Raw genomic sequence first — 14,307 nt, forward strand, 5'->3', positions numbered from 1 at the left:
CCTTGTCCCCTCCCCTCATCCCTCCCCTCTCCCCCCCCCTTTTACATCCTTGGAAGCCGCAATTAAGCAGCTCCGCTAGGATAAAACACTCCGGCGGCCAGCGGGCTGGGGCATTGCGTCGAGAGAGATGGCCAGGCTACGGACTCCTTCCTTCCTTCCCGGGGCTGTCACTGTCCTCCTGCTCTCCAGTCTCCCGGCTTCGTGGCAAGGAGGTAAGAGACAGCGGGAGCAGCAGAGAAGGCTCAGGACGAAAACCGCAGACAGCCTCTGACCAGATGCTTTCCCCTCCTCGGCCCTGGAAGGGGTCGTTGAGCCGCCTCGCTTCCAAGCCATCTGCGGCGGAGGCTGTTCCGTCTGGGCAATTGGGGCACCTGACCTCCGCCTGCACCCATCTTTTTGCTTTCCTGCAACAGGCCACTGGCTGTCACAGCCTCCCCTCTGAGGTGCACTTGTAGAACACAGCAAGGAGCAGGATGGGGGGCAAGACTGAGAGGAGTCACCTCTGCCTCCCTCTGCTGTGGGTCTCTCCAGCTCCTGCCCCACTGGTGGGCACCTGCCGCCGCACCTTTTAAAAACTCAGTGCCTGCCCCCCCCCCTCCGGAGCAAGACTCACTGCTCCAAATCTCAGACATGCTGCAGGGACCAATCCCTCTACTCCCTGCTTGTTGGTGACAAGGGGGCAAAAGTCTGGAGCCCCCGATACTGGCCCTCACTGTCTTCAGGGTCTCTGAAATCTTCCGGGTGCACCCTGAAGGTGGCTGAGGTGCTGCCTGCCCACAGGGAGTCACAGATATTACCACTGACAAACTTTAAGGGTCTATCGTGGTGGTTGAATGGAAGGGGGGCAGGATATGAAGCCAGTGGACTCCAGGAGAGGACAGGAGAGGCTTAACTGAATCCCCAGAAGGTGTTTGCCAAACACCAAACCTCAGCCCCTCAGATGGTACAAGCATGTAATGCAGTGTTTCTGAGCATGTGCAGAGTGCATTGAGGAGCCATAGCGGTGCTTTGGGGATTGGGGCACAGAACGTCGGGGTAAAAAGGGTTCCTCTTGAACCCCAACATTTACTTTCATCTTCTTTGGTGTTGGGGGGGGAGTTAGCTCCCCGCTTGCCCCCCACAAGTGAGTTTAGTTTGGTTGTTGCTCGAGAATTAGCTGTGATTCCTGCTTTGCAGGGAGTTGGACTAGTTGAGTCGCCGTGTCCCTCCCAGCTCTACAATCCTATGATTTATTGCATGTCAGAAGGATGTGCCACCTGCACAGCCCACACAATTTGCACAGGTCGCTCTCCTATGGTGGCGCCGTGGCTCTCCCCGGGCGACCACAGTCGGAGGGCAAAGGGAAGCCCATGGGGAGCGGGAGGGCAGAATCCAAGTGTGGTTTATGCCTTGCACCTGATCCAAAAAGGGGAAGCAGGCAGGAGAAGTGGGTCATGCCCGTAGGTTCCCATGGGGTTCATCAGAAGGGACGCCCCCATCCCGGACGCCTTTGCCCCATCTCTGGGAACACCGCGGTCCCGCCAAACAGCCGCCGCCTTTGCCTGCAACTTGGGTGTCCTCTTGGAAAACATGCTCTTCCCGGGTTTTGAACACAGCAAGAGGCATTAATGAAACACACTCTCTTGCTTTTCTATTTTGGCGTTCCCCGCGAGATCGTACTGTCTCCCCTTGCCGCCCTCAGGAACTGTCATCGCTTCAGTCCAAGCATGTGGGGTGACGGCTTGAGGATCCCATTAAAAGAAAAAAATCTCTTTGGGAAGATTCAGATATGAAAGGCTGGAAGAATTCCCCATCTCTGGGTCAAACTAGACAGAGACCTGCTGTTCAGAAGGCTGGGTTTTCTCACTCCAGCAACCTGCTTGACAGCATCCAGTAGGGGAAGGAATGCCTAGGGCTCAAATGTTGGGACCTGGGTGAAGAAGGGCACCCAAAGATCGCCACGGTCAAGCCTGACAACCTTTGTGACACCATAGACATTGCAGGACTCCAGCTCTCATTATTCCCCATCGCTGGCTGCTGGGAGTTGGAGTCCGACAGGGTCTGTAGGGTTACAGATGTTCCCTTTGCTATAAGGGGCCGGGGGTGGCAGCCTGACAACCTTTGTGACATCATGGGTGGAACCTGTGAGGTAGCTGTGATGGGTGAAGCAGGCCCACTCAAGTTAAGAGAGGGTCAGACTAGATGACCGTTGGTACCCCTTCCAATTCTGGGATTCTATGTCCCGCTTCCATGGGACAAGAAGCATTCCTCCTACTCTCTCTCTCGAAGTGAACTAGAGGAACGCACAAGCTCCGTCACCATCTATTCCTTCTGAGCGGGTTTTTCCACGCTGGTACACCGAAGTCATTTTGCTGCGAGAGTCCATTTATTTATTTCCTTCCTTATTACAATGGTACCTTGTTTCTCAGACTTAATCTGTTCCGGGAGTCCGTTCAACTCCTGGAACAGTTCGAAAACCAAGGCACAGCTTCCAATTGGCTGCAGGAGCTTCCTGCATTCAAGCAGAAGCTGTGGAAGCCGCGTTGGACGCTCGGCTTCCAAAAAACGTTCGCAAACCAGAACACTCACTTCTGGGTTTGCGGTGTTCGGGAGCTGATTTGTTTGGGAGCCAAGCTGTTTGAGTACCAAGGCACCACTGGAAATTTATATCTTGCCCCATCCTCCCAAAGGAGCCCAGGGTGGGGGCGAGAAGGTGGTCCCCAAATTCACAGAGAGACCCTGACTGCACGGGCAGCGGGATCCTTCTGTGGAGTGAGGCAGCTGGTTCAGGCTACAGGCAGCAGTGCCCCAACCCCTCTGCCAAGCCCCCTAAGCTAGCCTCTACTCTGCACCCCCTAAGCCGCCCTGCTGCCTCGGGAAGAGCTAAGGATCTTGTTGAAATAAGTCATTCATCAGTCCAGTCAGATTCTGTCAGGGCCACTGGGACAGGGCAGAGATCTTGCCCTCCAGCCCTTTGCCTCAGGTGGTAAAATGTCATCACCAAGAACCCCATTACCGTCAGCAAGTCAGCTGAGAGGGCAGGGGTGGCCAGGCTGCTTGGTGTGCCCAACTGGTTCCTTCATCACCTTGCCACCATTCAGTGCTTCCCTGCCACCAGAAGCAGCCTCCTCTTCCTTTTGCCCAGCAACAGAGCCGGTCCTGATGCCATCGGGAAACTCCTGGCTGGAGCTGGGGGGGGGGGGCCCTTTGCATGTTTGCTGTTCAGGCTGCCTCTTACGAATTGCTGCAAGTGTGGCAGGTCTGGGAGGCAGGGAATTTGGAGTATGCAAAGCAGGTGTCAATTAAGATTGCTCCCGAGAATGGCTGCACATGCATAAGGGTCCCATGCTCTGTCCCCAGCTGGGAGAGACCCCTGCCTGAACCCCTAGAGAGCAGTTGCCGGTCAGTGCAGACTGTCCTGAGCTACATGGACCAAAGGTTTGACTTGGTAGAAGGCAGTTTCCTGCCTTCCCATGAAATAAGTTGGATTTCCCCCCTCCGCTTTTCCTGGGCGCTCCTGGGATGTAACCAGAAAGTCAGCCTGGATAGCTTAGTAAGTTGGCTACAGCACGGTGCTGAGAATGCGAAGGTTCCAGGTTTGATTCCCGTACGGGGCAGCTGCATATTCCTGCACTGCAGAGGGTTCGACTGGATGGTCCTCAGGGTTCTTCCAGCTCTACAGTTCTATGAAATAGCATCCGTGAAATAGTTTGAAGGTTCAGGACCCTCAGGCCCACGATATGGATTAATTTCTGGGCATATGAAGATGGCTGCTGGCTGGGTTCTCAACAACAGTTTATAGAAACCCCTAAGCACCTCTCAAGGAAAGGGGAAATTGTGACTAAAAAGTGGGGGCAGGAAATCTGGGACCCGGGGCTTGGTCGCCGCTAACAGCACCCCTGTATTTCGCCACCATTCCTCTGACAGACGCTTCTCCATAAATATTTATCAGGGAGAAATTGTCTCTGAAAGCCAGAGTCATGCCTGCACTTTTTTGTCCTTCCTACAAAGGTGTGTCCGTTATGAGAGACTAGATGCCCCTTTGGGTCCCTTCCAACTCTACAATTCAGCTATTTCCTCCTGCCTAAACAGGAGTTCTGTGCACAAAAGATCTCATGAGAGTTGGCAGAGCTCTGATTTCCCCTTCTTTCGTTCCTGGAAGGGAAACAGCCACAGAAAGGGGAAGCAGGCTCCCCAACAGCTCTTTTCCTAGTCGCCAGGGGTGAGCCGAGATTGCCTGCTGGTTGACCACAGCTTGCAAATGATCAAGAGGGTGGTTTTTCTTTATGAGGTGCTAGAGTGCCTAGAGATCCCTAACAGTGGCTAGTACTGTAAATTCTTTTGGTAATGACAAAAATGGGCCGATTTTTGTTTTTAACACAAGCTAGTATTCTCTTCTGTGGTCAGAAGGTCAGTTTATGTCTGTGATTCCTACTCGGTGTTGCTTTAGGCAGTGGCTAAATTGGATTTAACTTTCCCCTCTCACACAGACACCCATTCGAAACGCAGAAAAAGGCCACCACTTTTCCCTATACATTAAGGATCCTCAAGGCCTTTTCACACCCACCCGCCGTGTTCCGAAGTGAGCTCCAATGAATTAAATTGTGGAGCTCTCTCCCCCTGGAGGCAGTGACCCGCCACCAATATGGATGGCTTTGGAATGGAGAAATTCACAAACTATTGGTGGTTACTAGTCATGATGGCTTTTTTCTGCCTCCACAGTTGGAGGCAGCAATGCTTTTGAGTAACAATTCCTGGAAAACACAGGAGGGGAGAACGCTCTTGTGCTTTAAACACTGCCTCTAAAAGTGCTCTGATGTCTTTTAATTATTGCCTTCCGCTACTTTCCTTTCATTACTTTGCCTTTGATAGGTTGGACGCCGCCTCGAATCCATGCTCTGGAGAAAGGCAGAGAGTCCAAATAAATTTAAAAGATAATAACTTGCAAATACACCCACCCCCACCAGAAAGGATCCAGATTTGCATAAAATGTGCACCTGCTGATTGTTATGCATTGATGAAAATTTAGGGACAATGACTGTAGTTTCAGAAGAAATTCAATAATCTCACCCCAGTGGCCAGGTTCGCTGAGCCTGCAAGCTTAACCAGCTGCCCAGGTGCTAATGACTGTGGACGGCTCATTTCAAGCCTCCCAGAGCCCCCTTAAGAGAGTTCGTTAGCACTAAACGGGACTTGGAGAAGCTGGTTCAATGGTCCTCAAAGTGGATAGCACTCCCTGGCAGGTGGTCAGATTACCTGGTGGGGGCAGCAGCGCTGAGATGCAAGGGTGTGGCAGGGGGGCGCTGGAGGTGGAAATGACCACAGCCTTTGAAAAGCTGACATTTTTGTGGTTCCTGCATTGCCAGGGGTTGAATTCTTGGGAATCCTTCCAACCTTGCAATGCTGTGATTCTATCAGTTTTTTGTTAATGTGCAATTAATTGTTGGTGCTTTGAATTTTATTGGGCTCTTGCCTTGCTTAGTAGGTCACGCAAACCACTATTCTGAAAAATGTTTTTCGTAGTGGTTTTTTGTTTGTTTGTTTGGTGGTGGTCAATGGGGCTGAGTTTATTTTCTCTTTTGGGGGGAAAAGGTTTGGTGCAAATTAACATCCGATAATCATAATAGTTGGCGGGGGGAGGTGACCCCCCAAAAGTCTGGGAAACGCCAAGCCAGTTTTTCAAATCGGAGGGCCATTTGCTGCAAAATAGGGCACATATGAGGCCACGCTTGTCCCAGGAGAAGTGGCCTCCCGTCGGCTGATCCTTGGCGTGTTTACTGGGAGGTAGCTCCCACTTGGTCCAAGTGGCCTTCCTCCCACATTGAAGCATTCAGAGAATTGCAGGGAAATTGCTTAAGGAAAACAGGACGGTGCATTTTTTGAGTTTGGCAGGCCTTCAGATCCTTTAAACCGGTCAACAATTTTGAGGAATCAGGGCTTGGGTTCTGCTCCAAAGCAATCTTTAGAGTTCAGTGAGAGCCTGGGCCTACGTCTAGGAACCATGCACTCCGCTGGACAGGACTGTTGCAGGCACTGTGTAAAAACTTAAAGATACTGTGCAAAAACTTAAAGATACAGCAGCCCTGCTTGAAGGATTGCAGGTTGATGGGCCTCTGCAAAGCAGTAGCTAGGTCATAAAGGTAAAGGTACCCCTGCCCGTACGGGCCAGTCTTGACAGACTCTAGGGTTGTGCGCTCATCTCACTCTAGAGGCCGGGAGCCAGCGCTGTCCGCAGACACTTCCAGGTCACGTGGCCAGCGTGACAAGCTGCATCTGGCGAGCCAGCGCAGCACACGGAACGGCGTGTACCTTCCCGCTAGTAAGCGGTCCCTATTTATCTACTTGCACCCGAGGGTGCTTTCGAACTGCTAGGTTGGCAGGTGCTGGGACCGAGCGACGGGAGCGCACCCCGCCGTGGGGATTCGAACCGCCGACCTTTCAATCGGCAAGTCCTAGGTGCTGAGGCTTTAACCCACAGCGCCACCCGCGTCCCAGCTAGGTCATAGGCTTCCTCAAACTCGGCCATCCAGATGTTTTGAGACTACCATTCCCAGCATCCTTGACCACTGGTCCTACTAGCTAGGGATCATGGGAGTTGTAGGCCAAAAACATCTGGATGGCTGAGTTTGAGGAAGCCTGAGCTAGGAGGATAGGAGGCGGAAGGGGAAGGGAGGGTTGCTTAACCCCTCCTCCTCCCGCCCTCCCCTTGGCTTTCTCCCGCCTTGTTTTTCCCTCCCGCCAAGAGGCTAGAAATATGTGCGTCTGGCTGCCTTGGGAAGCAGAGGGAGGGAGGCAGAGAAATGGTAGCGGCTGGGTGGGAGGGGCAAATGTTTCTCGTTTTTTCCGAATCGGAATCATAGAATTGTACAGTTGGATGGGGCTCAAAGAGCCCTCTTCTCCAACCCCCTGCAATCTGAATTTCAGTTCCCCACATTTCGACATCAGTTTGCAAATTTTAGTGATAATAAAAAAGGTCCTCATGAAAATTCATTTTAGGACAGATTTCTCCAAACTGGGAAGGCTTGAGGGAGTTAGGGGTGTTTAGCCTGCAGAAGAGAAGAGTGAAAGCCGATAGGATAGCCATCTTCAGATATCTGAAGGGCTGTCACATGGAAGACAGAGCCAGCTTGTTTTGCACTGCTCTAGAGAGGAGGATCCAAACCAATGGATCCCATTCTCAAGAAAGGAAATTCTGGTTAAACATTAGAATCTGATATATCTGAAGGTGCGTCTCCACCCCCATCGTTCTGCCCGGACACTGAGGTCCACCTCCGAGGGCCTTCTGGCAGTTCCCTCACTGTGAGAAGTGAGGTTACAGGGAACCAGCCAAAGGGCCTTTTCGGTAGTGGCACCCACCCTGTGGAACACCCTCCCATCAAATGTCAAGGAAATAAACAACCACCTGACTTTTAGAAGACATCTGAAGGGCAGCCCTGTTTAGGGAAGTTTTTAATATTTGATGTCTTATCATGTTTTAAAAATTCTATTGTGAGCGGCCCAAGTGGCTGGGGAAACCCACCCAGATGGGCAGGGTACAAGGGTACAAATAAATTATTATTATTATTATTATTATTATTATTATTATTATTATTATTATTAACTTCATCACAGTAAGAGCTGTTCAACAGCGAAATGAACTCCTTTGGAACGTGGTAGGCTCCATCTTTGGAGATTTTAAAAGAGAGGTTGGGTGGCCACCTGTCAGGGATTCTTGAACTGTGATTCCTGCATTGCAGGGGGTTGGATTAGATGACCCTTGGAGATCCCTTCCAATTCTACAATTCCATGGTTTTCTGAAATCTTGGAGAGCCCCTGCCAATCAGTGTCAGCAGTACTGAGCTAGATGGACCAACAAGCTCAACTGGCTCTACAGAGTGGCACAAGGCACTTCACTGTGTTCTTATGAGTGGGGTTTCCATCTACAGAGGAAGTCTACCTCTGAGAACAAAATCACGGGAGCCAAAACAACAGAGCTTGGTTGTCATCTGCAGGTTCTTCTTCCATGGTTCCTATGGGGCCTCTGGAGGCAAAAAGAGCAGGCTGGACTCGACGGGCCAGGAAGGGAGGGAGGAAAAGGTTGCTCCATCAACGAAAACTTCACAGATTTTTTGAGCTGGCAACAAATAGGACTTGCAAGGCTTTGGAGGTGGTTGGAAACTGAGCAGCTGCTTATTAGAGCTGGGGCAAATTAGCAGCCCCAATGTTTTCCTTCCCGATATATCATGGGCCGAATGTTATTTCTTATGGTGTCCTCACGAAACCTTTGTTAAGAAGAGGCCTGCAAGATAAGATAACGACCCTTACTAGGCTTTCTATCCTCCTTCTGTAACCAAAAAAAGGATTGGGATCTGAGGCTTGCATGCGGGGGAAAGGAAAGTCTCGCCTCCCTGATCCCATAAAGATATTGTGCTTTTCCCGTTCCTTTCCTTCCTAGCTTGCATGCCCTTCATGTGTTTTCTTAAGCTGTTCGGGACATGGCAAGGCCTTGCTTAAGCCGTTAAGTCAGTTTCTTAAGCTGCCTCTCCCCTCCCTCGTGAGTAGCAGGAGCAGAGGAAGGCTTGGGAATTAATGCAGCAATTGGCATCAAGGCACCCAGTTCATAGCAATAGGCCCACTGTATTCTGCTTAACACAAGTCAACAGTGTGATGGTCAATGCGATTCAGCAGAAGTCAACTGTCCAGATCAAGGGAAGTAATAGGGCCAATCTAGTCTGCCTTGGTCAGACACCACCTGGAGTCCTGTGTCTGGTTGTGAGCACCCCTGTTTAAGAAGGGTATTTTCAAGATGGAAGGTGTGCAGAGGAGGTGACCAAGATGATCAAGGTTTTGGAAACCGGGTCTTATGAGGAACGGTTGAGAGAGCTGGGTATGAGTTAAGCCTGGAATAAAGGAGACTGAGACGTGATATGAAAGCCATCTTCAGATACCTGAAGGAAGATGGAGCAAAGCTTGTTTTCTGCTGCTTCAGAAGGCAGGGCCCGAACCAATGGATGCAAATTGCAAGAAAGGCAATTCTGACAACACATTAGGAAGACCTTTCTGGCGGTAAGAGCTGTGTGGTGGACAGAAGGTGGTGGGCTCTCCTTCCTTGGAGGTTTTTAAGCAGAGGTTGGATGGCCCATCTGTCAGGGATTGTTTAGCTGTGATTCCTGCCTTGCAGAGGGTTGGACTAGATGACCCCAGGGGGTTCCTTCCAACTCTACAAATGAATGATTCTATTACACATTTTTTCTTGCCTTTTCCCCAAGGAACTCGTAACAGTGTAGAAAGCCTTCTCAGTCACTTGAGCATCAAAACAGCCCTGCGAGGTGGGTGCATCATGCTGAAAAATGAAGACTGACCTGAAGCCGGACACTGTGCTTCATGACTCAGTGGGGATTTGAACCCAGTTTTCCCTGATGCTAGTCTGACACCCACAGTGCTGGGTTGGGGGGTGGGATCTGTTAATTTCAGTTCCTACCAATTTATCATTTTTCCAATTTTCAGTTTCTCATGTTTTCCTATCAGTTTACAAATTAGTCCTTCAGAAAATTTGTCAGCTTTTTAGTGCAAAGCAATTTCCCCTTCCATAATGCTTGGCTGTATTTTATTTTATTATTTGACTGTTAGATGCACTTTAGCCACACTCTACCCCAGAGTATGGATTTTTGTACACATAACTTGGCTGGAGAACTGCATTGCAAAATCTGGAGATGTTCAGATTTTGAAGGATGGGTTCTCTGTTTCAGTTTGCATGTTGCTTTGTGCAAAGTGCATATTAGGGAGGCTTGCTTTTAAATGCAAACTGAGCTGTATTTCTCTCCCCATCCCTAGTCATAGCTCAGTGGCAGAGCATGCAAATGTTCTCAGGTTCGATTCCTGGCATTCCCAGGTAGGTCTGGGAGAAATTCTTTACCAGAAACTCTGGTGAGCTGCTTCCAGTCAAAATACTGAGGTGGCTGGACAGGGTATAATAGAAGGCAGCTCCCTGCATTCTTGTAAGTGGAGCCTCCATATACCAAATTAGTCTACCTCTAAGAACCAGTGACGGGACGTGCGTGGCGCTGTGGGTTAAACCACAGAGCCTAGGACTTGCCAATCAGAAGCTCGGTGGTTCGAATCCCCGTGACGGGGTAAGCTCCCGTTGCTCGGTCCCTGCTCCTGCCAACCTAGCAGTTCAAAAGCATGTCAAAAGTGCAAGTAGATAAATAGGTACCGCTCTGGCGGGAAGGTGAACGGTGTTTCCATGCACTGCTCTGGTTCGCCATGCTGAACCACATGAACCATGCTGGCCACATGACCCGGAAGCTGTACACTGGCTCCCTCGGCCAATAAAGCGAGATGAGTGCCACAACCCCAGAGTCGGTCACGACTGGACCTAATGGTCAGGGGTCCCTTTACCTTTAAGAACCAGTGATGAAAAAGCACAGCTGCACTGACCGGGGTGGCTGATGGGAGTTGTGGTCCAGCAACATCTGGAGGGTACTGAGTTGACAAAGCTGGTTCTAGTCTCAGAAAGAAACTATTATTTGGGCCAGAAATTTGGCTGCACTTGCTCGACTGCAGATGCAGACGTGATTTGTCCAAGTCATAATGCAGGGGGTTGGAGGAGATGACCCTTGGGGTCCCTCCCAGCTCTAAAATTCTATGATATTCATCTCTGCCACGGCAGTCTTGGGCCTCCTGAGCCTGGCGTGTCTCAGTGCTAAGGCGATTAGCTTGGCTGTCGTTGTGCGGGGACACAGAGGGGAGGGAGGGAGGCTGAGGCAGCTGGGCACGAGATGCCGGCACTTGGTGGCACTCTCAACTCCTGACCTCTCTTCCCCGATCTGAGCTTTGGCCTTGAGGACGTGGGTGGAGGAAAAGAAGCTTTTTTGTGAAGAAAGGTGGCAGCGTTTGGGACTCTTTAGTTGAGAGAAATGGCGAGAAGGAGGCGACTCGATAGAAAATGACGCCTGGAATGGAGAAAGTGAGGAGGGAAAAGTTTTTCTCCATCTCTCATAACATTAGAATTGAGGGACATCCAAGGACGCTGAGTGTTTGAAGATCCAGGACAGGCAAAAGAAAGTCCTTAATGCAGTGCAGAGTCCAACTGTGGAGCTCTCCATGATGGCTGCCAACTTGGATGACTTTAAAAGAAGATTGGACAAAAATAAGGCCATCAGTGGCTATTGGCTGTGATGGCTATGCCCTGCCCCCATGGTTGGAGGGAATACCAGTTCTGAATACCAGTTCCTGGAAACCACAGGAGAGGAGTGTTGCTCTTGTGCTCAAATCCTGCTTAATGTACTTCCCAATGAGACATCTGGTTAGGAACTGATTCTGTGGGTGGTTTTGTGAGGTAGACCATTCGACCTCTGCTTTTCTCATCTGTGAGATTTGAACAGTCAGCGTCCAGGAGATCCACCAGAATCCCAATTCCCATTTGCATGCCCACCCCACAAAATCTGTAGGTTTCAGAAGGGCAGCTTGTTGGGGGTCTCCTGAACGTCTCTCCATCCAGACTTTTCCCTCTGGCGGGAATTTGCATGAGGCGCCATCAGAAGTCCTTGGCAATGCTTTGGATTGGGGTGGGGTGGGTGGGAAATGACCCCCAGAGTCGACAAATGTATCCCTTGGCCCCCCCACCCCCAAATGTTAACACCCACCAAGAGAGCAACCTTTCTCGCTTCCTCTCAATTTTATACCCCCGAAACAAATCTGGGAGGAAAATGAGAAAATGATCCCTTAATTTCCCTGTGACAAGAAAACATTCTCAGTCTGAGATCACAGCAAATGCAAACATTGCTCTCCATCTTTGGAACATGATGGGTGTGTGTGTGTGTGTGTGTGGAGGGACAGAATCTGATTATCTTGCCAGAAAATGTCCCCCCTCTCCCTTTTGAGACACCCCAGGCCACACCTTCAGCTGAACATACGTTCCCAGACAGGAGATAAACACAGACCCGTGTGGGGATCAGATTGGCTGGAATAGCAGCCAACTTTCTCGATTAAAAACATGACTTAAGAGCCTAAGAAGAGCCTGGTGGATTAGGCCAGGGGCTCATCGAGTCCAGCATCCTGTTCTCACAGTGGCCAACCAGAAGCCCCAATGGGAAAACCTCAAGCAGGAGTCAATCTCAGGAGCAACTCTCCCTTCCTGTGGTTCCCACCAACTTACATTCATAAGCATTGCTGCTTCCATCCATGCAGCCATCATGCCTAGTAGCCATCAATAGCCCATGAATCTGTCCAATCCTCTTTTTAAAGCCACCCAAGTTGCTGGTCATCGCTGAAGTGAGTTCCACAGTTTAACTCTGCTCTGCGTGAAGAAGGAGTTGCTTTTTATTGTCCTGAATCTCCCAGTGTTTGGCTTCCTGGGATGTCCATGATTTCTAGTTTTCTGAGGGGGGGGGACCTTTCTCTACCCACAGAAGCAAGTGATGGCTACCAACCTGGATGGCTTTAAAAGAGGATTAGACAAATTCATGGAGGAGCAGAGGGCTACTGATGGATACTAGCCGGGATGGCTATGCTCTGCCTCTGTGGCCGGAGGCAGTAACTGAATACCAGTTTTTGGGAACTGCCAGAGGAGGGGAGAGGGCTTGTGTGCTTGGGTCCTGCTTGCAGGTTTCGCAGAAGAGGCATCTATTTGGCCACTGTGAGAAGAGGATCCTGGAACAGATGGGCCAATGGCCTCATCCAGCAGGTCTCTGACACTCTGACATACTCTCTAACATTTTTCCGATGAAAATAGGGATGTCCTATTTCTTCTTCTTCCCTCGCCCATCTGACTGGATTGCCCCAGCCACTCTGGGCAGCTTCCAACATATATAAAAACATAATAATAATAATAATAATAATAATAATAATAATAATTTTTATTTATATCCCACCCTCCCCAGCCAAAGCCAGGCTCAGGGCGGCTAACAACAATAAAATAATACAACATTCTAAAACCATTTCATTAAAATTAATTCAACTCAAATTGATGGGAACCATTAGGCTAAAGTTCTGTGAAGATTGCCAAAGGAGAGAGTCAGGCTGTGCCCTGACCAAAGGCCTGGTGGAACAGCTCTGTCTTGCAGGCCCTATGGAAAGATGCCAAGTCCCGCAGGGCCCTAGTCTCTTGTGACAGAGCGTTCCACCAGATTGGAGCCACAGCCGAGAAGGCCCTGGCTCTAGTTGAGGCCAGCCTAGCCTCTCTGTGGCCTGGGACCTTCAGGATGTTTTTGTTTGAAGACCGTAAGTTCCTCTGTGGGACATACCAGGAGAGGCGGTCCCGTAGGTAATAAAATGACAAACATTTTTTAAAAAAATAAAAAATCCCTATACAGGTCTGTCTTCTAAAGGTTGTATAGTTACTTATCTCCTTGGCTTGGGGGCGTCTCATACTCCATACCCCCCAACATTTCTCCGATGAATGTCCAAAGGAAAAGTGGGACATTCCAGTATCAGATCAGAAAGAGGGGTGGCTTCTGTAAATCCAGGACTGTCCCCGGAAAATCGGGACACTTGGAGGATCTGCTCTAAAGCTTTTGTGTCTGCTCTGTTAACTTGGCACCTGTGAGCCAAAGTGTGGGGCCAGGCTGTGGGGGCAGTGCCTGGCATCATTTCCCGCTCTGTAGCCTCTGCCCATGTGCTCCTCTTGCCCTCCTTGTCCGCACCTGGCAGGCATTAGCTTAGCCTGCTCCCTTGCAAGCCAGCCAGCTACAACACAGAGACACAAGCATCCAGGCTCCCTGCTATCATCCCCGGCTGCCTGTTGCCTAAGGAACTCCATTATCTCAGGGCCTTAGGCCAAGCCGAGGCATCCAGCCGAGTCCTGATTGGCCAGCCTCGAAGGTGTGTGAGTAAGAAGGAGCTGGGAGGCCCATAATCCTTTCCCAGAGGGAGGCAGGGCGGATTATCAGCGTAAAAATCACCATTCCTGGGTCCAGTTTCCAAAGGCCATCTGCGTGTGAGTCAGGTCTCTCTCTCTCTCTCTCCATCCACCGCCCAGGAGCTCTCTCCAATTGCTGCTGGATGTGTGCGTCTGCAGACACCTCCATGCCAAGACAATCATATCTGTGAAAATAGGAGAGGTTAAAAATATATTCAAGTTGGTTTGAAATATAACAGACAAAGCTCCCTCCCTTGTCTGAAATGCCAGCTCCCAGACTTGTATCTTGCGCTGGCCAAGAGATGAGGCAACTGCGCCGTCTCCAAACTGAAGCAGGTGAAGAATCAGAGAATCGGAGAGTTGAAAGGTCACCCTTAGGGTCATCTAGTCCAACCCCAGTGATGCAGGAAACACAGCTCAAGAATCCCTGACAGATGGGGCCGTCCAACCTCTGTTGAAAAACCTCCAAGGAAGGAGAATCTGCCACC

The 14,307-nt window shown here is 50.3% G+C and overlaps 1 protein-coding gene across 7 annotated transcripts in view; it reads left to right on the forward strand.

Moving 5' to 3' along the window:
- The first annotated feature begins 38 nt into the window (after positions 1-38).
- ELN (elastin) overlaps positions 39-14,307 on the forward strand; it is a 60,634-nt gene continuing 46,365 nt past the window's right edge. For 4 of the 7 annotated variants that reach the window (XM_082201412.1, XM_082201411.1, XM_082201414.1 and 1 more), the window contains exon 1: positions 40-212. In XM_082201412.1, the coding sequence (XP_082057538.1) occupies positions 128-212 (85 nt within the window). In that variant the 5' untranslated portion in view covers positions 40-127. Of the gene's footprint in view, positions 213-14,307 lie in introns of all 7 variants that reach the window. The other 3 variants (XM_082201413.1, XM_082201417.1, XM_082201416.1) reach the window with 1 other exon arrangement.

This window comes from Podarcis vaucheri, assembly GCF_965113315.1.
Source record: "Podarcis vaucheri genome assembly, chromosome: 15".
NCBI classification, from domain to species: domain Eukaryota; kingdom Metazoa; phylum Chordata; class Lepidosauria; order Squamata; family Lacertidae; genus Podarcis; species Podarcis vaucheri.